A 26,709-nucleotide genomic window follows, 5' to 3' on the forward strand; every position below is an offset into this window, starting at 1 on the left:
ATCAGTTTGTGATCATCTTCATTGACGATATTTTGATTTACTCCAAGACGGAGGAGGAGCATGTGGAGCATCTGAGAATTGTTCTGCAAGTGCTGAAGGAGAAGAAGCTGTATGCGAAGCCTTCCAAATGTGAGTTTTGGCTCAAGTCCGTGAAGTTTCTTGGGCATGTTATTTCTGCTGAAAGAGTTGCAGTGGATCCGAACAAGATCGAGGTCGTGCTGGATTGGGAGAGGCCCAAGACAGTTACGGAAGTGAGGAGCTTTCTGGGTTTGGCAGGTTACTATCGGAGGTTCATCGAGGGTTTCTCCACGATGGTTCTCCCTTATACTCGTCTTACCCGGAAGGAGACTCCATTTGTGTGGACTCACGAGTGTGAGGTTTGTTTTCAGGAGTTGAAGGAGAGACTGACTACTGCACCTGTGTTGGTCCTTCCTGATCCTGCGCTTGAGATTGAGCTTTACACCGACGTCTCCGGGAAGGGGCTAGGTTGTGTGTTGATGCAGTTGGGCAAGGTGATTGCCTATGCTTCGAGGCAGTTGAAGCCTCATGAGGAGAACTACACTACTCATGATTTGGAGTTTGCTGCTATTGTGTTTGCTTTCAAGATTTGGAGGCATTATCTTTTTGGTTTGAAGTTTGTGGTGTTCAGTGACCACAAGAGTTTGAAGTATCTTTTCGACCAGAAAGAGTTGAACATGAGGCAGAGGAGATGGATGGAGTTCCTTAAGGATTACGACTTCGAGTTGAAGTACCATCCTGACAAGGCCAATGTGGTAGCTGATGCTTTGAGCCTGAAACCCGGGAGCTCATCCAGTTTGTTACTTGGTAATTTTGATGTGGTTGAGAAGTTCTGAAACCTGGTAGTGACCACTCCATGTTGGAGTGCACTTCTCGAGATGGAAGCAGCAGACGTTGTGAATGAGCTGTTAGAAAAGATCAAAGAGGCACAAGTTCAGAGATAGTGCCTGGATTATGTGAAGAACCAAGACGGTGCGTTTTGGAATGAAGATGGACTTCTTTTGTTTCAGTAGAGGATCGTGGTTCCTCGAGGTCCGTTGACTGTCGAGGTTATGGCTGAGGCTCATAAGGGCCAGTTTTCTATCAACCCTGGTGCTACTAAGATGTATCAAGACCTGAAGAAGAACTTCTGGTGGCCAGGCATGAAGAAGGATGTTGTTGTTTTTGTGTCCAAGTGTTTGGTTTGCCAGAAGGTGAAGATTGAGCATCAGAAACCGTCCGGTGAGCTTCAACCTCTTAAAGTACCACAGTGGAAGTGGGAAAGTATTTCCATGGACTTCGTGGTGGGATTGCCTAAGACTCAGGCGGGTTGTGACTCTATTTGGGTCATTGTGGACAGAATGACGAAGTCTGCCCATTTTCTTCCAATGAAGGTGAGCTTCACTACAGAGCAGTTGGCCAAGCTTTATGTTCGCGAGATTGTGAGGCTTTACGGGGTGCCCGATAGTATCATCATTGATAGGGACCCGAAGTTCACATCTCAGTTCTGGGAGGCGCTGCAGGAGGCTTTTGGTACGCAGTTGAGATTGAGTACCGCCTATCACCCTCAGATTTATGAACAGACTGAGAGGACCATCCAGACCTTAGAGGACATGCTGCGGGCTTGCACGTTGGAGCAGGGCTCGGCATGGGATAGGTACCTTCTGTTGGTTGAGTTTTCGTACAACAACAACTTTCATGCTAGCCTAATAATATATAGGACTTGTAAAACGAGTTTTAAGTTAAAATAATGAGAACTGGTGCCAGAAACTAATACTGGCTATGAAAAACGCGTACGGAAAAGGTGCTCCGAAAAATATAATAAAAATATGATAATTCTTGTAAAATCGAGTAGGTTAAGGATCCTGAGTTTGGGATTAAAATGCTAAGCGTAGCAATTAAAGTTAATATTGTGTGTTAATGACTTAAACCACTACATATACATTAGTTGGCCCAAAACCCTAGGCCAAAATTCTGATCCTACGTGAGTCTTGGGGCTGGACAGCTTCTGGTCACTGTTCCATTGGCCTTCTCCTCCATTTCTTGAGCCAAGTTGCCACCTTTGCTCCATCTCTTCATCTCTAAACATCATTACCTTGGGTGGGTTGGTCTTATGAGGTTGTGAGTGACTCCCTTACTGAGTTGTAGCCTCTGGTTGAGGGTGAGGAGGTGCTGACCTTGTGAGTTCGGGTTGTGGGAACCTTGAAGTTGGCTTTTTGAGCTTCAAGGTGTGAACTTTGTGGAGAAAGAACCAACCTTGGTGTGTCATTTTCGTTTTGGGACCAAGTCAGATTTGTGGAGTCAGTTTAGTGATCTCCAAGAGCATTCTTCCCACTATTTTGAGTTGTTGGTAAGCTTCACCACTCTTGTGCTTAAGTTTAATGCTTAAAAATGGAACCTTAATGCATGTAATGAGCTAAGTTGATAACTTAAGGGTGGGTAACGTTAAACACACATAGAAATGCATGTTTAGGCTTCTGTAAAGGGGTAAAAGTGGTACCTTTGAAGGATATCTTCACGAAATGCAGAACTACATTCTGTCGTGAAATATTTAGATATGGATATCCGGATATGATATCCGGATATTGATATCCAGATATGGGGATCTGGATATCCGGATATGCCCCCGACATATATCTGAATATTTTGGAATTTTGAAGAACAGTAGCTGCACTGTTCATGCAGTGGACTATTGGGGGTTTGTGGACCCTAGATTCATGAAGTTGAACTTCTGTTTTAATCAAACTAAGTCAGAATCAAGTGATTAAGGGCTTATGGCTTTGTGTGAAGCCTTAAGATATAAATCGTAAGAAGAAAACGTAGTCTTTATGTTTATGCTTATGAGCTATGAGTGTTGATATGCTTGCTGGTCCTAATCAGATTGTGATCTGCTGTGTGTTGGACTTGAGCTGTGTGGACTCTTGAGCTGTGTGGACTCTTGGCATTGGGGAGAACCGGTCATCTTTGTGAAGAAGAAAGATGGGACAATGCGATTGTGCACCGACTACAGGCAGCTGAACAAGGTGATAATCAAGAACAAGTATCCCTTTCCGTGTATATATGTGTCCAAGTGTTTGATTTTCCAGAAGGTGAATATTGAACACCAGAGGCCGTCTGGTAAGCTTCAACCTCTTGAGATTCTGGAATGTAAATGGGAGAGCATTTCCATGGACTTCGTGGTGGGTTTGCCGAAGACTCAGGTTGGATGCGACTCTATTTGGGTCATTGTGGACAGACTGACGAAGTCTGCCCATTTTCTTCCAAAGAAGGTGAGCTTCACTACTTAGTAGTTGGCCAAACTGTATGTTCGCGAGATTGTGAGGCTTCACGGGGTGCCCGAGAGTATCATCAGTGATAGGGACCCGAAGTTCACATCTCGGTTCTGGGAGACGCTGCAGGAAGCTTTCGGTACGCAGTTGAGATTGAGTACCGCCTATCACCCTCAGACTGACGGACAGACTGAGCGGACCATACAGACCTTGGAGGACATGTTGAGGGCTTGCACTTTGGAGCAGGGTTCAGCGTGGCATTAGTACCTGCCATTGGTGGAGTTTCCGTATAACAACAGTTTCCATGCTAGCCTGGGCATGGCACCCTACAAGGCGTTGTATGGTAGAAGGTGTCAGACTCCTACCTGCTGGTCTGAGGTTGGAGATAAGGAGTTGTTTGGCTTGGACTTTGTCCAAGATACTACCCAGCAGATGCAGATGATCAGAGAAAAGCTAAAGCAGGCACATAATCGCCATAAGAGCTACTACGATATCAAACATCGTCCACTGGAGTTCAGTGAGGGTGAGCACGTGTTTGTGAGACTTTCACCTGTCACTTGGGAGCGAGGCAGGTATATTCTGATTTTGAAGACAAAATCCTAAAAAGGTGGGGTGAATGTAAGAACCTGCACCGTAATTAAGGATGTTAATTGATTAATTATGAGAAATTAAGAAATAATTCAATAATTGACCCTAATAATTAGGAGAAGGCCTAAATAATTATTGAAAGTAATTAATAATGTTGAAAGTCTCTTTTCTGACGAAAAGTGTAGATACCGATTCTGCTCCTCGGTATAAATGCATACCGATGAAGTATCCCGGAAAATTATAATAAGTGCATGAATATTCCTAGAATATATATGGGACTGTGATTTCAAGTTTCAAGTCAATATAATAAGAACTGGTGCCAGAACTGATACTGGCTATGGAAAAGCGCATACCGGAAAGGTGCTGCGAAAAATAATATAAAAATATGATAAATCTTAGAAAAATGAGTAGGTTCAGATTCCAAAGTTTGGGATTAATATGCCAAGCGTAGCTATTAGCGCTAATACAGTGCGTTTAAGTTTTAACCGGCTATAAATACTCATTGTTGGCTCTAAACCCTAGGTCATATCAGTTTTTCTACGTAGAGTGGAGGCTAACCAGCATTCTCCTACTGTTCCATTGCCTTCCTCTTCACCTTGAGAGCCAAGAAGTCATCTTTCTTCTTGGTTTCTTCATCAAATCTCCTAAAGTGGGTGTGCATTAGACTTGAGAGGTTGAGAGGCACCATTTTTCTGAATTTTCAGCCACTATTTTGTGAGGTTCTTGGGGCTGACTTGTTGGTTGAAGTTATGGGAGCCATTTCCTTGGTTGTGGGAGCTTCAAGTTGTGACCTTTGTGAAGAAAGGACCAACCTTGATACCCATTTTCGTTCACCTTGGTGTCTGCATCATAAGAGCTTAAGGGAGAGCTCCAAAAGCACCTCTTTGTTCTGTTTTAACCTTGGGATATGATCATCACCTCTGTTCTTGAGTTTCTTTAGTTAAAAATGAAGTCTTGATGCATGTAATAAACTAAAGTTGATAACTTAAGGTTGGGTAAGGTAAAACACACCTTAAAATGCATGTTTAAGCCTCTGGAATCGTGAAATGAACCACCTTTGGGTAGGATATCTCGCGAAATGCAGAACTGCATTCTGCCGCGATATCCGGATATGGGGTCTGATGATATCCGAATATGGATATCTGGATATGCATATCCGGATATGACCCCGACATATATCCGAATATTCTGGGTTTTCGAAGAACTGTAGCTGTACTGTTCATACAGAAGGCTGTTATGGGTTTGTGGACCCTAGATTGAGGAAGTGGGACTTCTGTAATAATTAAACTAAGTCAGAATCTAGTGATTAAGGGCTTGTGGCTTTGTGAGAAGCCTAAAGACATGAAACGTAAAGGAAAGGTGTTGTCTTTGTGTCATATGCTTGTTGAGTATGATTATTGATATGATTGCTGGTTCAAAACAGATTATGATTCTACTGTGTTTAGGCTTTGAGCTTGTGTGGGCTCTTGGCTTGGATAGCTAGCTTGCAAGGTAAGCTTTCGTGTCCTCGGTTTAGCCATTGTGTGGTTCCACCATACCCCATGGGGGAATGGTTTATATGCATGATGTGTTTACATGCTTTGATAAATGAAAATGTTGTTGAGCTTTATGTGCAGTTGCTTATAATATGTATGTGTTGTTCCACTTAGACGGTAAGCCTGAGTATGTGGCGTCATACAAGACGGTGACACTGTGGATGGGTGCAAGTGGCGTCTTGCACTAGTGTGGGTAATAGACGTATTCCTGCATTTCTCTGGCCAGTAGATTAGTTATAACACACATGACATGATTATCTGCTGCATTGAACTTTTTTGGAACTTATACTGTTGAACTGCTTTTGGAACTTATATTGCACATGTAAGTGAGCATGGGGTAGAAGATCCTTGAGGACCGCTTGTCTTAATGAGATTTCTGTTTAGAGATCTCACCCCACGTTTGGGGCGCTTATTTCAGGTTCAGGTAACCTAGGGGTTGATACCTCTAGCGGCAGGAGGCCGGAACTTAGCTGATATTGCTGTTTGTGTGATGATATGTTTGGATGCTGGATTATATATGCTGATGATATGCTATTAGCTTGTTATTATTATGTTGCTGTTGTTGAGACTATGTTTGGCTTTGTTGCCTTATTTGGTGAGCATGGGGATTGTCCATGCCACTTTGATTGACTATGTCTTAGTTTAGATTTGAGTTGTATTAATGTATCAGGATTATGTCCGGGCGACGTGTTGTAGTTCCGTGATTTTAGATACTCGCAGTTATTTATATATTGAGGTATTTCAGTTAGTTGTCTATTTGCAATTTACATACAGGAGATGTTTTATGAAAATGAATTAAGTAATTCAACTTGGCTAATGATAATGACGCCATAATTGAAAAGAAAAAGATATTCCGCATTTTTAATTAAGCGCGGCTTAATACGATGACATGTTAACAAACCGGGATATACACGGGGTGTTACATAGCTCAACCCTTATGTGTATGAGCTAAACCTTTCAGGGTTGGGTGTAGGTTACCCGAACCATAGTAATGGTTGTTTCTTAATTACTTTTGTTAAATTTTGATTCTCAGTTGTTTAATACTGTGCTTTTAAGTAAATATTCTGTCATTGAGGCCTGATGGTAGATATTATTTTAGGAAGTAGTCATCGAGAGGTGACTAATTCTGGAAATTTGTTAAGCACATGGACTTGAGTGTGAGAGCATTCAAGGGCTGTCACTCAGAGATGAGGACAGCCACCATGTAATTTTGGACTTGTAATGTATGAGTCCTTGCTTCATTTAGCACAGAGATGTGTATATGAGTGTTGAGGATTATTAAAATCAATAAGAAGTGATCTGTTAACTGGGAATTGAATTTTAATAATCTTTAATTGACAATCATTTTATTGCTGTTGGGAAAGGTAACCGAAGCTCAACCTATTTTTACAACCTATTTTTCACCAACACAGATTTCTTGTCCTTGATTTTTAATATTTCAATCATAGTTCTGTTTACAATTTTTTTATATAATTTACATCAGATACCCCACCTGTTTTCCTTCCATTTTTCACCCTTTAGCTCATGAAATCAATTCTTAAAATCCTAAAAAAAAGGTAAGTAGAGTCACTGGTCAGTAGTATTTTAACTTTGTCTTGTGATTACTTTGTTTTTACTTTTACTCACTTTTTAGATTGGATTCAGTTTTAGCAATTGCAAATGTTAGTCAAGTTACAAACGCCAAAGATCTTTGTGGGAACGATATTAGGGTCTCAAATACGCCTTATATTACTTGTTGTCGCGTATACTTGCGCGCTCACTTACATAACTGTTAGCATGGAAACAATATCCTTGCCCTAAATGGTATTACAAATATTGTTTAGAGTAAATACCTTTTTTAGTCCCTAACAAAAAACACGGTCCCCACTTTAGTCCCTTACAAAAATAAATTAGTCAGTTAGTCTCTAACAAATTCAAAGTGGACCCATTTAGTTGAAATCGTGGTCCCTCACAAATTCGAAAAAGACCCATATTAATCTCTCAAAAGGACTAAAAATGGGTTCACCTTGAATTTGTTAGGGACTAACTCACTAATTTATTTTTGTAAAGGACTAAAGTGAGGACCGTGTTTTTTGTTAGGGATCAAAAAGGATATTTACTCTAATTTTTTTTGTTTTTACTCAACTTTCAGCGAGTCTTTTCCACAAAAGGTATCTGAATCTGAATGCCACCCAAACAAAAGGTATAGAACAATATTTCATTTCATTACTATTTCCTATAAATTATTCTTCAGTAAATTGTGTAGATAGTCTAATTAAAATCATAGTGCCTATAAGGACAAACACTTTGGGGTTAGCAGTGTGTTGTGTGGCCATTGTCATTATATATAAAATCAAAGGGCAAATATGTAATCTAAAGAACCATAAAATGCCAAGAGCCGTAGAATCGAATTCTTCCTGTGGGTGTTTGGTATAAGGGTATCACAGATATTACTGGTAAATCTTCTTTGCTAAACGTTAATTACTATGTTTGGTACAAGTGACACAAAGGAGTTCCGGAATATTCAAGATTTACCAGTAAAGCATATTACAAAGAAAATTTACTCTTGCGATTACCAAAAAATAACGTGGTTTTCATGATTACTAGAGAAGGAAAATCATATCAACATATTTTTGAGACAATAATACCCCCACTCTCAGTTCCCTCAATTGCTTCAATTCATAATCCCCACTCTCAGCTCGCACTCGAACAACACTCTTCGGCAAAGGAAAAGCAGTTATCATGTCTCAGTTCCAAGAGATACCATTTTCTATATATTTATCTTACCTTCTATAATGAACTGTATAATCAAGTCCTTGTTATGGGAGGATGCCCTCTTTTCTTTGATTAACCCCCTTCTAGACCATGATGTTGATTCACAAGTGGACCTAATGATTTTCATGTGGTTTGCTTGCTTATTTGTACGTCAGGGATGGAAAAGTTAAAGTTCTTAGTCCAGGGGAAGCTGGGTATGCAGTTCAGCTTTCGAACAAGCCCTTTCTTGATGTTTGTCCCTCAAATGAAAACACAAGGTTTCTCTTTCGATGCAGCTGTCGCTTTGTTTACTTTAGCAAATATATTGTACAGATAGTTTACTTATTTATCTGTAGTAGGAAGGGAAAAGGAAAGCAATTTGACATTTTAAACATGTAATTCTTGTGGTCAGACATGTATTACTGTAATTTTCTTGATAGTAATTGATCTTGGCTCTGTAGTTGTTGAATGCATTGAATTAGAAAAGTAAAAATAGTTGTTGGGGGTTATTTTTGTAAAATAACCTCATTTTCAAGTCATATTTTCTCCTAAACTAAATATGGAATCAATAATCTTTACTCAATATTCCCCGTTAAAATTTTGGCTAACTAACATTTTTTTTAACATTTCAGGTAAACTCAATTTCTATTCTATTCTTAGTAATCGTGATTCTCGAATACCAAAAAATTTCTGTTGTACCAAACATACTCCAATATTATGTTGTTAAACAACATGAACGCAACAAAGCGAAACAAAACGAACGCTCACTTTTATGTCCTTCTTACTGTCCTCAGTCGTCCATTCTTTACAACACAAATAAATATCTCTAAAAAGTAGAATATAAAAATAGGGAAAAATATAGAAAAACACACTCCCTAAAAAATGAGTGAGTCTCGTTATAAAAAAAATAAAAAAAATATTGAGATACATTTATTTTTATGTAAGTATGATAGATAATTTTTGTCTACAACAAAAAGCAGAAACATTGAAATTTTTTTCCTCCCTCCGCTTGTTGAATTAATATTTGAACATGGGATGGGATGCATGAGAGCAAGCAAGTTAACAAAAAAAAAAAGTAGTTCTAAAAAGAATGCCCATAATAACCTTAAGCCCTAGAATTTCAGAGTGATCTCACTCCCGGTGCTCTCTTCCCCTTCTTCTCTAAGTGCAGCCAACCCCTTTATCTTTCCTTTGTTCTCTCCACTCTCGTCCTTCCAGCTGCTACTCTCTGACTTCCCATCCTCTATGCTCTCTGACCGGTTGCCGCCGTCGGATTCTGGAGAGCTTTCAGGATGCGGCGCAGTCTTATACAGGTGAAGGTGATGGTGGAGGGCGTGGTGGTGTGGAGGTGGCGCCAGTGCAGACTGCGACGGCGCAGCAGTGTAGAATTGTTGGGGTACTGGGGTGGCCGCACAGTAGAGCGGTGGCGGCGGGTGCAGGGCATAGAGGGCGGAGGTGCCTGCTGCTGCCGCCGTGGCATATTCTGGTGGGACCCAAATTCCTCCTAGGACTACGAGCTGGGGTGTGGGTGCTCCTGTTTGTAAGCTTGGACTTAGTCTTCTAGTGTGAAGCCTATATTTCTATGAACAACAATACATCGGAAACATGATCAGAAAGTGAAAGAAAACAAACAAAGCATAAAAAGTAAAAACAAAGAACAAAAGTAAATGCACAATATGCATTCTGCGGAGTGGTACTACGTTGTCAGCGACGCAATAATAATAGTACAACAACAAAGTGTTTTTTCATTCCGGTCTCTATATATGTACAATATTGCAGAGAGAAAACACCTTGAGATGACTTTTAACTTCATCATTTGTCAAACCATGAACCTTCATCAACTCCCTTATATGTTTTGGGGTTGCCACTGTAATAAAATAAAATAGAATAAAATAAAAATAATTAGTGATTGATGTTGGGAGGAGGATATTTGAGAAAAGGAAAGTTTTAGAAAGATTTGGAGGAAAAAGAACACTTTTATTACTACCCAACTCTTTTTGATTTTTGGCTTTTTGGCTTGATACAAAATGATGGAGGACACACCTATTTATACTAGTGGCACCTCCTTAACCAATGGCTAGGATTGTGCCAACACAATTCTCATCTAATGGCTACAAATCATTCTGTAGAATTCTCCACAATTTTCCTAGCCTAGATGTTTCCATGGTAGTTTCTAGGTTGAACTATTCTAGATATTTCCATGGAGTAATCTAGAGTGGATTACTCTAGAATTTGGGCTAAACTACTCCTAAAGATTGTTCTAAAAGTTGGGCCAAATAATAACTAAGCCCAATGGACCACAAACTAATTAAATCAAGTTTATTTATTTATTCAACACTCCCCCTTAAACTTGATTTTGTAACTCCAAGCAGTTTTCTCATCTTGACAAAGTCTTCATTCTTGAGTGGCTTGGTGAAGATATCTGCTGCTTGTTCTTGAGACTTGACATATTTTATATGCACCTCATTTCTTGCAATGCATTCCCTTATAAAGTGATAGCGTGTGTCAATGTGCTTACTTCTATCATGGAAGACTGGATTCTTTGCTAATGCAATGGCAGATTTGTTGTCAACATAAATATTGGTTGGCTTCTCTTGTTGCATATTCAACTCCTTCAGCAAGTTCCTTAGCCAAATGGCGTGGCAAACACATGATGTAACTGCGACATATTCGGCTTCACAAGTAGACAGAGTGACAATAGGTTGTTTCTTTGACATCCACGTGAAAGCAGTATCTCCCATGTAGAACACAAATCCAGTGGTGCTTTTTCTATCATCCATGTCTCCAGCCCAATCGCTATCACTATATCCAACAAGTTTATATTCATTAGAGGATGAGTAAAATAAGCCAAAGTCGATAGTACCTTTAATATAGCGGAGGATTCTCTTTGCAGCCTTCAAGTGCGTGGTAGTTGGAGTCTCCATGTAACGACTAACGAATCCAACAGCAAAGAGGATGTCAGGTCTGGTGCATGTCAAGTAGCGTAAACTTCCAACTAAGCTTTTGAAGAAAGTAGGATCAACATCTTCTCCTTCACCATATTTGGACAACTTAACTCCACATTCCATTGGGGTGTTGATAGGCTTGCAATCGTCCATCTTGAATTTCTTCAGTATCTATTGATTTCAATGCCGAGATAGTATGCCATTTGTCCAATGTCAGTCATCTCAAACTCCTTCTTCATCACTTTCTTAAACTCTTCAAACATCCTTGGATTGTTTCCAGTGAAGACTAGATCATCCACGTACAAGCACACGATCAAAATATCTCCATATTTGAGCTTGACATAAAGTGCATGCTTGTAAGGGCATTTGATGAAACCATTCTCTTGGAAGTACTTGTCTATTCGACTATAGCCTTTTGCCACCAAGCGTGCCTTGTATCTTTCAACTTCTCCCTTGGCATTCCTTTTAGTTTTGTAGACCCACTTCACACCAATCGCCTTGTGCCCTTTTGGAAGTGAGGCTAGCTCCCATGTTTTGTTCTTCTCAACCGCATTGATTTCTTCATCCATAGCATTTCTCCATTTCTTGCTTTGAACGGCTTCTTGAAAACTCACTGGTTCACAATCAGCAAAGAGGCAAAACAAGGTGAGATTATCTTGATTTTCTGTTACCTCATAAAGTTCTTGCAAGCTCTTGAAGCGTGGTGCTCTTTCGCTTGAACTTCCAGATGACAATGGTTTTTGTTGTTGACTTCTGATTGGTGAAGTTGGGGGAGTCATGATCTCTTCTCTTTCTTGCTCCATCCTTGGTTGCTCCATCTCTTCATCTTCCATTAAATTGGGAAGTAAGTTGTAGTTTTCATCACGTAGACCCCAATTCCATTCTTCTTCTTCATTGAATTCCACATCTCGGCTAATGATGGTCTTTCCATTGTTAGGATTGTAAAGTTTATAGCCTTTAGAGTTAGAGTCATACCCTATGAAGATGAGCTTCTCACTTTTGTCATCAAGCTTGGACCTCTTCTCATCATGAATATGTGCATAGGCTATGCTTCCAAACACTCTCAGGTGGGAGATCCCAGGCTTTCTTCCACTCCATGCTTCTTGTGGTGTCTTTCCCCACACGCTCCTTGTTGGCGAGCGATTTAAAAGGTAGACTGCAGTTGCAACAGCTTCAGCCCAGAACTCCTTTGGCATCTTTTTGCTCTTGAGCATGCTTCTCGCCATGTTGAGAATGGTTCTATTCTTCCTTTCAGCTACTCCATTTTGCTGCGGGCTTCTTGGAACGGTTAAAGGCCTTCGTATTCCATTATCATCACAAAATTCTAGGAATTCTTTAGAAGTGAACTCTCCACCTCGATTGGATCTCATTGCTTTGATCTCGCATCCACTTTCTTTCTCCACACTAGCCTTGAACTTCTTGAAGACTCCAAACACCTCTGATTTTTGCTTTAGGAAATACACCCATGTTTTTCTTGAGAAATCATCTATGAAGAGAAGAAAGTAATTACTCTTACCGAGTGAGCTTGGCTTCAATGGTCCACAAACATCTGTATGTATGAGCTCGAGCGGCTTGTTGGCTCTTGACAAAGACTCCTTTAGAAAGCTCTTTCGACATTGCTTCCCAAGTAGACATCCTTCACATAGTTGGTCAGGTTGACTGATGGAAGGCAATCCTCTCACCATCTCCTTCTTGTATAGTAACTCAAGACCACCAAAGTTGAGGTGTCCGAATCGTAGATGCCACATCCAAGATGCATCCTTGTAGCAGGCTTTGAGACACTTTGCAATGTCGTGTTGAATGTTCAACAGAAACATTCTATTTCTTGACATAGGCACCTTAGCAATCAAGTTATTTTGATTATCTCTTAAAGAAAGAGTATTATTTTTTAAGTGAACATCATACCCTTTCTCTAAGAGTTTCCCTAGACTCAAAATATTATTCTTCATGTTGGGCACATAGTACACATTAGAAATGAATTCATGCCTCCCGTCTTTTAATCGGATAAGAATCTTACCTTTTCCTTTCACTGGTATCTTTGATTCATCTCCAAATGAGACATTTACATTCACTGATTCATCAAGTTCCACGAACATGTTTCTTTTTCCACACATGTGATTGCTTGCCCCCGAGTCTAGATACCATGTATTCTCTTGTTCTCCTACATTGTTGTTGCGTACCATCAACAGAGTGCCATTTTCTTGACTTTTCTCTTCCACATAGTTTGCCTTCTCCTCAATCCTCCTTGTTGGGGCTCTACATTCAGAAGCATAATGGTCGAACCTTTGACAGTTGTAGCATTTGATTTGTGATTTGTCACGCCTTGGTTGGAAGCCACCTCTTCCACGACCTCTTGTTGAGCTTTCTCTTTGATCTTCATGGGCATAGTTGTTGTTGAAGCCTATACTTCCACGTCCACGACCTCTTCCTCGACCATAATATCCTCCTCGTCCTCTTGTGTTGCCAAAGTCTTCTTCCTTTCCTTTGAAGTTAAGTTGTGTCTTGAGTAATTGTTCACCAACCCCTTGCTTTTTCTTTTGCTTCTCCTCATATGCTTGTAAGGAGCCCAATAGTTGCTCTATTGTCATAGCTTCCAAATCTTTTGTTTGTTCTATGACAGTGACAATATGATCGAATTTCGAGTCTAAAGATCGCAAAATTTTCTCCATAATTTTTACATCATCTATCTTTTCACCATTTCTTTTTAATTGATTAGTCACCGTCAAGACTCTAGAAAAATAATCGGAGATACTTTCGGCATCTTTCATGTGTAAAGTTTCAAACTCACTTCTTAGAGTTTGAAGACGTACCTTCTTGACCGGCTCAGCATCCTTGTAAGAGGTTTGTAGCTTCTCCCATGCTTCCTTTGCGGTGGCTGCCTCCGAAATCTTTTCAAAAGCATCTTCATCCAATCCTTGATAGATGAGATAGAGAGCTTTCTTATCTCTCTTTCTTGAATCCTTCAAGCTATCCCTTTGAGTTTGGGATAGAGTGACTCCTTCTTTTGGCTCATCGTAACCTTTCTCTACCACTTCCCACACATCTTGTGATCCAAGGAGGGCCTTCATCTTGATGCTCCAATTATCATAGTTACTCTTGGTGAGCATAGGGACTTGGAAAGGAACCATGTTGCTACTTGCCATTTCTCTAGAAAGGATCTTAAGGCTCTTGATACCACTTTGTTGGGAGGAGGATATTTGAGAAAAGGAAAGGTTTAGAAAGATTTGGAGGAAAAAGAACACTTTTATTACTACACAACTCTTTTTGGTTTTTGGCTTTTTGGCTTGATACAAAATGATGGAGGACACACCTATTTATACTAGTGGCACCTCCTTAACCAATGGCTAGGATTGTGCCAACACAATTCTCATCTAATGGCTACAAATCATTCTCTAGAATTCTCCACAATTTTCCTAGCCTAGATGTTTCCATGGTAGTTTCTAGGTTGAACTATTCTAGATATTTCCATGGAGTAATCTAGAGTGGATTACTCTAGAATTTGGGCTAAACTACTCCTAAAGATTATTCTAGAAGTTGGGCCAAATAATAACTAAGCCCAATGGACCACAAACTAATTAAATCAAGTTTATTTATTTATTCAACAATTGATTGCAGTAATGATGATAACATTAAAGTCTGGATTATGTTAATCATTAAAATAATATATTTGGATTATACTTAGATTCGAAAAGGTGTTTCTTTTATTTCTTCCATTTTTCTTTATTTTGGTGTACCTTGAGATCCACCGAGCGTTTGAAGAGCATTAACAAATCGACGGTGCAAGTCTGGTGACCAGCACCTTCTTGTTTTCCTATGAGTTTGGCTAGTCGTGGTGGTGGTGTTTGTTTTTGCCTCAGATGAAACTGCAGCAACTTTCCCTTGATCTACAACCACTCCAAAATTTTCTGTCTTTTCGCATTTCTTCTCCTCAATTTCTTTCTCAGAAGAGGCAAGGGACAACTCAGGAAGAACCCGTAATACTTGGGAGGAGTTTCGTTCTCTTGAGAATGGTGAAAAGGCTCCACCATTCCTATGTTTGTTGTCTAGAGTTAGCTTAGGGCTTATGCTGAAGCCAATATCAGCTTCTTTAGGGATTGTAATTGCGGATTGTGGTTTGGTTTCTTCGCTTGCTTGGCCCCATAATTGGGCAGATGTCATCCAATTCACCTTATCCGATATGTTTGATGCCATCTCAGTGCGTTCTTGGGAGTTTGAATGCTTTATTGGTATGAATTCTTCCAGAACTGGCCTTTCGCCTTGATTTGATCTGAAGGCATGAAGTTGCATTCAAATATGTTTGATATCATTTTTTGCATTCAAGCCAATATCCCTCGTTCTTGGGAGTTTGAATGCTCCACGGCTGCTCCAACAAGAAGAAAAAAAATGAGGGATATTAAATTGCACTTTTTGCATTTAAAGGAAATAAAGTTTGAGACAAATGATTGTGTATACATGAAATTAAAAAAAAAAAAAACCGTGATCTCGAGTTTGAAACTTGGTAGGGAGAGTTATGCTGCTGCCTTTATTGTCCTGGACTTGAATTCGGAATAGTCGGCTGCCAAAATATAGGATGATTTATAAAAAATAAAAAAGAAGAGAAGAATTTCTCATTCGGAAAAGCAAAAGAAAAGGAGTTACTAAAGAGGGGAATAGAAGACAGTAATTGTAATGGCCATTGTTTGGAAGATTAGAAAAAAAAAATGAATATACTGAGTTTGATATGGTAGATGTAATATTTTCATCATGATGTTGATGAATCTTTAAGGTTTAGGATATTCTGTGGTTCAATTAGTTTATTGGAACATTGTCAATTATGTTTGGTATGCATGTTTATGAAAGGATGGTGATGATTTCAAGGTGTACCGTTGGTGAGGAGTTGCATGCAGAGAGGAAGCTCGCGCTTGAAGGCGTCAATCTTGAGACGTTCTTCCTCTAAGCGAGAAAGGAACTCTTCGAGCTTGTAGGTCTGATCAGTTTGAACTCCAAATGATTTCAGCAGCATGGAATAGCTATGAGGTTTGAAATACATGCTTAGTTCTGCTGGCGATGCCATTCTTTTCAGGTATAAGGATAACGATTAACAAGCACTGTTTTAGATGGTATGCTTCATCCCAAAATTGCAGGTATGTAGAAACAAACAAGAGGAAAAGAGGGTGTTTGGCCTCTTCCGCTCTAGTTCTTTTGAAGCAGAGAGAGAGAGAGAGAGAGAGAGAGAAAAGGGATGTGATGTTGTTTGCGAACACAAGGAGGATCGAGGGAGGTTCGTCTTCTTTTTAGGGGCGAGTTCAATGGAATAAAGCAGGGTTTGGGAGAGAGAAAAAAAGAAGAAAAAAAGCAGGGGATAAAGCAGAGGGATGTAACTTCCTACAAAGAACCAATACAGAAAAGTTCAAAAATAAAATAAAGACAAGAGAGGTGCTGTAAGAGAAGAATCAGAGTGTCTGACATATTAGATGATCTTGAGCATAGAGCCTGGTTTTATAAACACAGTCTTGTTGCACTAATTCAAACTGTTACCCTTAATTTTGTTTTTTTCTTTTCTTTTTATCGATAATATTCAGTGCTACGCGAGTATTCAATACTGGATATATTCTTCATCAATACTGGATAAAAACAATCTATTTATACCATTCTTTTAAAACTCTGTGTGGTGATCGAATCCGTCAAGGTATGAGGTTATTGAATTAGTAGTTCAATTCGTGGGTCACTTGTTCAATCACATAAATTAAGTTTATAAAATAATATATAATAAATATTAAATTATGAACATTATGTTTAGAGGAAGATTATACTTACAACCTATTTTTGTTTACAACTTTTTACAACCAATATCTTAATCGTTGATTTCAGTAGTCAATCAACGGTTATTATTTTCGCAAATTAAACTCATTAATTAATATTTAATTTACAATGAATGATAACAGTTGATTGACGAAAATCAACGGTTAAGATATGGTTGTAAAAAGTTGTAAACAAAAATAAGTTGTAAGTATAACATTCTCTGTATGTTTAACAAATAAAAATAGTTAAGTTGCTAGCAAGATATATATAATTTAAACTATTTAACATAAAATCGGTTTGTCTAAAAAACCGATACCAATTTATCGGTTTAAACCAATTCGAGTACATAACTGATCTTATGACCAACTCAAATCGGTGAGGGCACCAGGTTTTTAAAACACTGATTTATACCATCTTACCTTTATTATTATTTTTACTCATTTCTTATTTAATTTTTTCCATTAGAACCCCCCCTCCCCGGCCCCCCTCTCTCTTTGTGTAAATGAGGTTGAGATTCTCATGCAATTTAAAATCAAGCATAATTACCAGTGTGTTATTGTTAGGTTCTAGAAGACCGTATTGCAATACCAAATGGTACGCGCTCAGAGATACCTTAGAGGTAGGTACCGTAGTTGGCTCATAGCCAATATCCCAATCACTGCGCACAAACAATAGGCTTATAGCCAAGACGTGGGTGTGTGCACAGTATTAGCAGCAATAATAAATAGGTCAAAAAGGTGTGTACTTGGGGTCTTTTGCCTCTTATTTATAAGGGTTACCTCTAGGGTTTGTGTAGATCTCCCAGTTGCAGTAGGATTCAACTTCCTTGCTGTTGGGATGTGGATTCTATCCCAAGTATCTTGTTGTTTAATATTGTTAGGATAATTAGGCTATTATCCAGGTAGTTAGGATATGATATATATCCATAACAGCTGCCCCCAGCCCGGTATTACGAAGCTCGAAATGCCGGGGTGTCGAGGTATCATCTCGACTCCAGTGTTGCCGTGTTCATGCACTTGGTGTTTTGAATTTATTGCGTCGAAGATTGGGTCACAGGTCCGACATTTGATATGTCAGTGAAATGTGATTCTGGTTTAAAGAATTTTTCCTCTTTTGTCGGGGTCTCAATTTGTCATTTTTGGTCATAGTATGAACTTCGACTACGACGTCGTGGATAAGGTCAAATCTGGTCCTTATCGCATCAGCTTGAACTTTCGCTTCTTGCCTGCGATGACAGTTACAATTTTCCACGTGTTGTATCCTTATTGGTAGTTCATGCATCGTGGAACTAGCGCCGTTCTGAGCTTATGCAGGTCATGAGTGCATTTATTTAATGCGTGCAGTGGTGAATTTACTTCTTAGCCCTTGGTTACTTAACCGTTTATGACCTCCTCGTCTTCGCGCTTGGGATGCTTTTCCTTCTTATAAATATCCATTTTGAAAACGTTGTATGACTTTCATTTTCTCCTGGATCTTCCTTTTTCGTTTCTGGCATTATCTTCCCTGAGTATTTCCTCTTCACCTTTGGCGTATTTCACATTTGTTGTTTGTGAAGGTTCTCCTAAAGTTCTCAGTTGCTTTGCCCGTTCCTTTCTCCGTTATTAATCAAGTACTTCTTCTTTCCCCCACTTGTTTTGCTGTTCATTTGAATATACAATCTTAAGATTTTAGAGTGTTGCATTCTGCTCTCTACTGGGAAAAACGACAATTTGTGTTTCTTCCTCGAGTCTCCTCCATTTTCGATAGAAACTTTCTGTTTTTAGGATTCCTGATGAGTATTCCTGGTTCATCTTATGGTCCGACTTCTGGCCGAAGTGATGAAGGGGATAAGGAAGTAGTGAAGCAATTGCCTCGGGCAGTTCAATATTGGTTTTATGGTAAGGAATACACCGAGGAGGAGAAGCTTCAACAGCTTCTTCGGGGCCCTCGGGGAGGTCGCCGGAGTTCCCGAGGTTGACGCGGCAGGAGAGGGAGAGGTCGGAGAAGAAGAGGGGAACATCAAACTCAACTCAATTTTGGTAGGGGTAGGCCCCCTTCGGTCTCGAATCCTGCAGTTCCTCCTGGGTCGAGCTCCCCTCGTGATCCAGTTCCTCTGTCTTACATTTTGCCCCCATCTCAGGTTGCTCCTGGCCCGAGATCCATTCTAGATTGGATCCCTCCTCTTGGGCTTAGAGATAGATCTTCTAGTTGTTTCGGGGTACTGCCGGAGAAGCTCGTCCTCTCGCTCCCAAGTACACTCCTCAGGAGTTCTTCCAGTCCACTACACTTTGACCATCGGAATGATCTTACTCCTAAGCTTCTTCTCGCCACGGTCGAGAATCTTGAGTGGTCCGACGAGAGTTTTCAAGTTCTCCCGAACCTCCACATCATCCGGTTGTACCACGTGCGAAGAATCTGCTACGTACTTCTGAAGCTGAGACACGTGAAACACGTCGTGGATGTTGGCCAAGTTCGGAGGCAAGGCAAGCCGGTAGGCAACAAGTCCTACTCTACCAAGGATCTGGTATGGCCCAATAAACCGCGGGCTCAACTTCCTCACTCCGAGTGCCCGACCAACACTGGTGACAAGTGAAAGTCTCACTAACACGTGCTCACCCTCACTGAACTCCAGTGGACGATGCTTGACATCGTAGTAGCTCTTCTGGCGATTCTGCGCCTGCTTCAGTTTCTCACGGATCATCTGAATCTGCAGGGTGGTATCTTGGACAAAGTCGAAGCCAAACAACTCCTTATCTCCAACCTCAGACCAGTAGGTAGGAGTCTGATACCTCCTACCATACAACGCCTCGTAGGGTGCCATGCCCAGGCTAGCATGAAAACTGTTGTTATAAGAAAATTCAACCAATGGCAGGTACCTATCCCATGCTGAACCCTGCTCCAAAGTGCAAGCCCTCAACATGTCCTCCAAGGTCTGGATGGTCCTCTCAGTCTGTCCGTCAGTCTGAGGGTGATAGGCGGTACTCAATCTCAACTATGTACCGAAAGCCTCCTGCAGCACCTCCCAGAACCGAGATGTGAACTTCGGGTCCCTATCACTAATGATACTCTCGGGCACCCCGTGAAGCGTCACGATCTCGCGAACATAAAGCTTGGCCAACTGCTCTGTAGTGAAGCTCACCTTCACGGGAAGAAAATGGGCAGACTTCGTCTGTCTGTCCACAATGACCCAGATAGAGTCGCAGCCAACCAGAGTCTTCGGCAAACCCACCACGAAGTCCATAGAAATGCTCCCATTTCCATTCCGGAATCTCAAGAGGTTGAAGCTTACCAGACAACTTCTGGTGTTCCATCTTCACCTTCTGGCAAATCAAACACTTGGACACATACACATCTATGTCCTTCTTCATGCCCGGCCACCAGAAATTCCTCTTCAAGTCTTGATACATCTTTGTAGCACCAGGATGAACAGTGAACTGGCCCTTATGGGCCTCCGCCATAACCTCTTCGGTCAAAGGACCTCGAGGAACCACGATCCGCTTCTGAAACAACAGAAGTCCATCCTCATTCCAAGACACATCGTCTTGGTTCTTCACGTAGTCCAGGCACTCTCTCTGCACTTGTGCATATTGGATCTTCTCCATAAGCTCATTCTTAACTCTCATAGTCTCCATCTCGAGAAGTGCAACCCCAAACAAGGAAGTCACCGACAGATCTCGAAATCTCTCAATGACATCAAAGTCACCAATCAACAAACTGGATAGACTCACGGATTTTCGACTCAGAGCATCAGCTACCACATTGGCCTTGCCAGGATGATACTTCAAATCAAAGTCGTAGTCCTTCAGAAACTCCATCCATCTCCTTTGTCTCATGTTCAGCTCCTTCTGATCAAACATATACTTCAAGCTCTTGTGGTCACTGAACACAGCAAACTGCATACCGAACAGATAATGCCTCCAAATCTTAAAAGCAAACACAATCGCAGGAAACTCCAAATCATGAGTCGGGTAGTTCTTGTAACACCCCGTATATATCCGATAATGTTATCATACTATCGTATTAAGCTGCGCTTAATTAAAAATGCGGAATATCTTTTTCTTTTCAATTATGATGTCATTATCATTACCAACTTGCTTATTAATCAATTAATAAAACATCGTCTGTATGCAATTGCAATAAAATAGCTAACTGAAATACCTCATTAATTAATATAACATAATGTATGTCTCTAGTCACGGAACTACAACACGTAGACCGGACCAACTATCAGTTTATACAACTCAACTTAAAAGTACTAACAACATAGTGGCATGGACAACTCCCATGCTCACCCAAATAAGGCAACAAGACCAACATAAGTCTCAACATCAACAACATAATAATAATAATGTGGAAAACATAAACAACATCCAGTCCAGTCATGCCAGCAAATAAGCAGTAATATCATAGTCAGCTAAGCTTTGACCTCCTGCCGCCAGAGGCATCAGTCACCATACTACCTGAACCTGAAATAAGCATACCCCAAACGTGGGGTGAGATCTCTAAACAAGAAATCTCAGTAAGACAAGGGGTCCTCAAGGATCTTCCACCCCAAGCTCACTTACATGTGCAATATAAGTTTAAAAGCAGTTCATCAACATCATTTCTAAAACAGTGCAATGCAGCAGATAATCATGTCATGTGTGTCAATACTAATCTACTGGTCAGAGAAATGCAAGATGTACGTCTACAACCCCACAATAAGTACAAGACGCCGCTTGTATCCACCACGGATCACCATATTGTATGACGCCACATACTCAGGCTTACCGTCAAGATGAAACAACACATGCATATTAAAAGCCATTAACACATAAAGCTCAACATTAATTCATATATCTCAAAACATGTAACAAGCATGCATATAACCATACCCCAATGGGACATAGTGGAACCACAACATGGCTAAACCAAGGACATGAAAGCTTACCTTGCAAGCTAACACCCAAAGCCAAGAGTCCACAGCTCAAAGTCCAAACACAACAAATTCATAATCTGTTATGGACCAACAATACATCAACAATCATACTCTACAAGTATACAACATAAAGACAACGCCTTTTCATTACGTTTTACGTCTTAAGGCTTCTCACCAAGCCATAAGCCCTTAATCATATGATTCTGACTTACACTAATTAATTACAGAAGTTTAACTTCCTCAAACTAGGGTCCACAAATCCATAGATCAGTTTTGGATGAACAGTACGCTACTGTTCCTCGCAAACCCAGAATATCCGGATAATCCTCGGGGGCATATCCGGATATCCAATATTCGGATATCACTCTGGCAATATCCAGATATCCTGATTCTCATATCCGGATATCCATATCGGGATATTAATATCCGGATATTCCACAGCAAATATCCGAATATTTCGCGACAGAATGCAGTTTCTGCATTTCGCGAAGATATCCTTCCAAGGTTCCATTTTTAACACTTCCAAAAGCTTAAACATGCATCTTAAGGTTCATGTATGTTCATATGACAGTTGGTTACTTTTTTAACTCATTAAACATACCAAGACATCATTTTTAACCCATTAAACTCAAGACCAAGGTTGGTACAACTTACCACAGTTAAAACTCAGCAAAATGGGTGCTCTAGGAGCTCACACAACAGCTCCAAGGTACTGACTTCAAGTGTGCACCAAAATGCCTTCACAAAGGTTGGTTCTTTCACACCAAAGGTCACCACTTGGACCTCAAAATGCCTTGACCATGGCTCAACTACACCAACTCCCAAAGTCAGCACCCAAAGGCCCTTAAGACAGCCCACCAACTCAGAAAAGGAGCTCACCACACACTCACCCAAGTATTTCCCACTCACCCAAGGTGGTTTGGAGAAGAAACCAAGGAGAAAGGAAGCTCCTTGGCTCACAACAATGGAGTAGAAGGTGGCAAGATGGTGGCTGACTCAAGACTCAGCAAAACTCACGTAGGAGGCAGAAATTTATGACCTAGGATCATGTGCACTAAGCTTATATAGTCACTTAACCAATTAACACACAGTATTAACTTTAATTTCTACGCATAGCATTTTAATCTAAAACTTTGAATTCTTAACCTACTCAATTTTACAAGAATTATCATATTTTTCTTATAATTTTCGGAGCACCTTTCCGGTACGCGCTTTTCATAGCCAGTACCAGTTTCTGGCACCAGTTCTCATTATTTTAACTTGAAACTCATTTTACAAGTCCTACATGTTAATCTAGTAATTATCATGCACTTACTATAATTTTTCGGGATACTTTTTTGGTACGCATTTATACCGACTAGCAGAATCGGTATCTGCACTTTTCTTCCGAAAAGCGACTTTCAGCATTCTTACTCACTTACTATAATTATTAGAGCCGCATAGTAATTATTAGGGTCAATTATGGAATTATTTCTTAATTTCACATAATTAATTAATTAACTTCCTTAATTAACGGTGCGGGTTCTTACATTCACCCCACCTTTTTAGGATTTTGTTCTCAAAATCAGAATATACTTGTCTCAGAAGTCGGGATACTGCCGGAGAAGCTCGTCCTCTCGCTCCCAGGTACACTCCTCAGGAGTCCTTCCTGACCATTGCACTTTGATCATTGCACTTGAGTAGTCCGACGGGAGTTTTCAAGTTCTCCCGAACCTCCACATCATCCGGTTGCACCACGTGCGAAGGATCCGCTTCATACTTGCGAAGCTGAGACACGTGAAACACGTCGTGGATGTTGGCTAGGTTCGGAGGCAACAGGTCCTACTCTACCAAGAATCTGGTATGACCCAATAAACCGCGGGCTCAGCTTCCTCACTCCGAGTTCCCGTCCAACACCGGTGACAGGTGAAAGTCTCACAAACATGTGTTCACCCTCACTGAACTCCAGTGGACGATGCTTGACATCGTAGTAACTCTTCTGGCGATTCTGCACCTGCTTCAGCTTTTCCCTGATCATCTGGATCTGCAGGGTGGTATCTTGGACAAAGTCCATCCCAAACAACTCACGATCCCCAACCTCAGACTAGCAGGTAGGTGTACGACACCTCCTACCGTAGAACGCCTTGTAGGGTGCCATGCCCAGGCAAGTATGGAAACTGTTGTTATACGAAAACTCAACCAACAGAAGGTACCTATCCCATGTCGAGCCCTGCTCCAACGTGAGAACCCGCAACATGTCCTCCAAGGTCTGGATAGTCCGCTCAGTCTGTCCATCAATCTGAGGGTGATAGGCTGTACTCAGTCTCAACTGAGTCCCAAAAGCTCCCTGCGGCGCCTCCCAGAACCGAGATGTGAACTTCGGGTCCCTATCACTGATGATACTCTCGGGAACCCCGTGAAGCCTCACGATCTCGAGAATATACAGTTTAGCCAACTGCTCAGTAGTGAAGCTCACCTTCACTGGAAGAAAGTGGGCAGACTTCGTCAGTCTGTCCACAATGACCCATATCGAGTCACAGCCAACCTGAGTCTTCGGAAAACCCACAACGAAGTCCATGGAAATGCTCTCCCATTTCCATTCCGGAATCTCAAGAGGCTGAAGTTTACTAGACCGCTTCTGGTGTTCAATCTTCACCTTCTGGCAGATCAAACACTTGGACACATACACAGCTTTGTCCTTTTTCAATCCTGGCCACCAGAAATTTCTCTTCAGGTCCTGGTACATCTTCGTAGCACCAGGGTGAACAGTAAACTGTCCCTTATAGGCCTCTGCCATAACCTCTTCGGTCAAAGGACCTCGAGGAATCACAACACGCTTCTGAAACAACAGAAGTCCATCTTCATTCCAAGACACACCGTCTTGGTTCTTCACGTAGTCGAGACACTCTCTCTGCACTTGAGCCTCATGGATCTTCTTCATAAGCTCATTCCTGACTCTCACAGTCTCCATCTCGAGAAGTGAACCCCCAAACAAGGTTGTCACCTTCAGATCTCGAAACTTCTCTATGAGGTCGAAGTCACCCATCGTCAAACTGGATAGACTCACGGATTTCCGACTTAAAGCATCAGCTACCACATTGGCCTTTCCAGGATGGTACTTCAACTCAAAGTCGTAGTCCTTCAGGAACTCCATCCATCTCCTCTGCCTCATGTTCAGCTCCTTCTGATCAAACAGATACTGCAAGCTCTTGTGGTCACTGAATACCGCAAACTGCATACCGAACAGGTAATGCCTCCAAATCTTGAAAGCAAACACAATCGCAGCCAACTCCAAATCATGAGTCGGGTAGTTCTCCTCATGAGGCTTTAACTGCCTCAAAGCAAAAGCAACAGCTCTACCAGACTGCATCAACACACAGCCCAGCCCCTTTCCAGAAGCATCACAGTAAAGCTCAAACTGCTCCTAGGGATCAGGAAGGATCAACAAGGTGAAGTAGTCAATCTCCCTTCAACTCCTGAAAGCACGCCTCACGCTCGTGAGTCCACACAAATGGAGTCTCCTTTCGGGTAAGGCGAGTCAAAGGGAGAACCATTATGGAGAAACCCTTGATGAACCTCTGATAGTAACCTGCCAAACTTAAGAAGCTCCTCACCTCCGTAACTGTCTTGGGCCTCTCCCAATCCAGCACGACCTCAATCTTGTTGGGATCCACTGCAACTCCATCCGCTGAAATCACATGTCCAAGGAACTTGTCTGATTTGCGCCAAAACTCCCACTTAGAAGGCTTAGCATAAAGCTTTTTCTCCTTCAGCACTTGCAGAACAATCCTCAAATGCTCCGCATGCTCCTCCTCAGTCTTGGAGTAAATTAGAATGTCATCAATAAAGACGATCACAAACTGATCCAGATACGGTTGGAAAATCCTGTTCATGTAATCCATGAACACTGTCGGTGCATTGGTGAGTCCAAACGTAATCACCAAATACTCAAAGTGACCGTATCTCGAACGAAACGCGGTCTTAGGGACATCCTCCGGCTTCACACGAATCTGATGGTATCCGGACCGGAGACCAATCTTGGAATACACGCAAGCACCCCTGAGCTGATCCAACAGATCACCAATCCGAGGAAGGGGATACTTGTTCTTGATCAGTACCTTGTTCAACTGCCGATAGTCGGTGCTCAATCGCATTGTCCCGTCCTTCTTCTTCACAAAGATGACCGGTGCTCCCCAAGGAGACACACTCGGCCGAATGAAATATTTCGCTGAAAGATCCTCAATATGCTTCTTCAGCTCAGCCAACTCCAGTGGCGACATCCGATATGGAGCTAAAGAAATTGGCCCTACACCAGGCAACAAATCAATGGAGAACTCTATCTCCCGCTGTGGCGGAAACTCAGGGATCTCCTCAGGAAACACCTCGAGGAACTCCCCCACCACAGGAATGCCAGTGATATCCTCCTGTGTCCCACTCACCAAACCTCCCAACATGACATAACAAAATGCCCCTGCTCTCAAGGCCTTCCTAGCCTGCAGCAATGAAATATATGGCGAGGAACTAGTTGTGGAATCACACGGAGACATCACCACGCACTTTGCACAACAATCAATCAGTGCACAGTTTCTAGACAACCAATCCATGCCCAGAATAATCTCCATGTTGGCCATCGACAATCCTATCAGATCTACCGAGAACTCACGGCCATCCCACTGAAATGCTACATCGCGATGTACAGTGGTAGAATCACATATTTCTCCGGTGGCGGTAGTCACCTGCAACGGTGGAGAAAGCACAGACATGGGCAACTCAAGCCCCAAAGCAATCGGGGTAGCAACAAACGAATGTGTAGCCCCAGAATCAAACAATGCATCAACACCAATACCACCAATAGACACAGTACCTCTAACAAGGTTCGGAGCGCGGTCCGACTGCTGCCTATCCAAGGTGTACACACGCCCAACAGAAGGTGGCATCGCAGGTGCCGAAGTAGAAGCCATCGGAACCATCTGCAAATGAACTTC

At 41.4% G+C, this 26,709-nt stretch overlaps 1 protein-coding gene across 1 annotated transcript; it reads right to left on the minus strand.

The window, feature by feature from the left end:
* Positions 1 to 9,234: 9,234 nt before the first annotated feature.
* LOC133317375 (myb family transcription factor EFM-like) lies at positions 9,235 to 16,120 on the minus strand. Its single transcript, XM_061519231.1, has 5 exons — positions 15,931 to 16,120; positions 15,413 to 15,427; positions 14,802 to 15,356; positions 9,913 to 9,989; positions 9,235 to 9,702 (listed from the first exon to the last, which is right to left on the minus strand). The coding sequence occupies exons 1-5, from the start codon at positions 16,118 to 16,120 to the stop codon at positions 9,235 to 9,237; spliced, it is 1,305 nt and encodes a 434-aa protein (XP_061375215.1).
* Between the last annotated feature and the right edge of the window lie 10,589 nt (positions 16,121 to 26,709).

Source organism: Gastrolobium bilobum, unplaced genomic scaffold, assembly GCF_033153095.1.
Source record: "Gastrolobium bilobum isolate Gb01-03AN ecotype WA unplaced genomic scaffold, APGP_CSIRO_Gbil_v1 utg24797, whole genome shotgun sequence".
NCBI lineage: Eukaryota > Viridiplantae > Streptophyta > Magnoliopsida > Fabales > Fabaceae > Gastrolobium > Gastrolobium bilobum.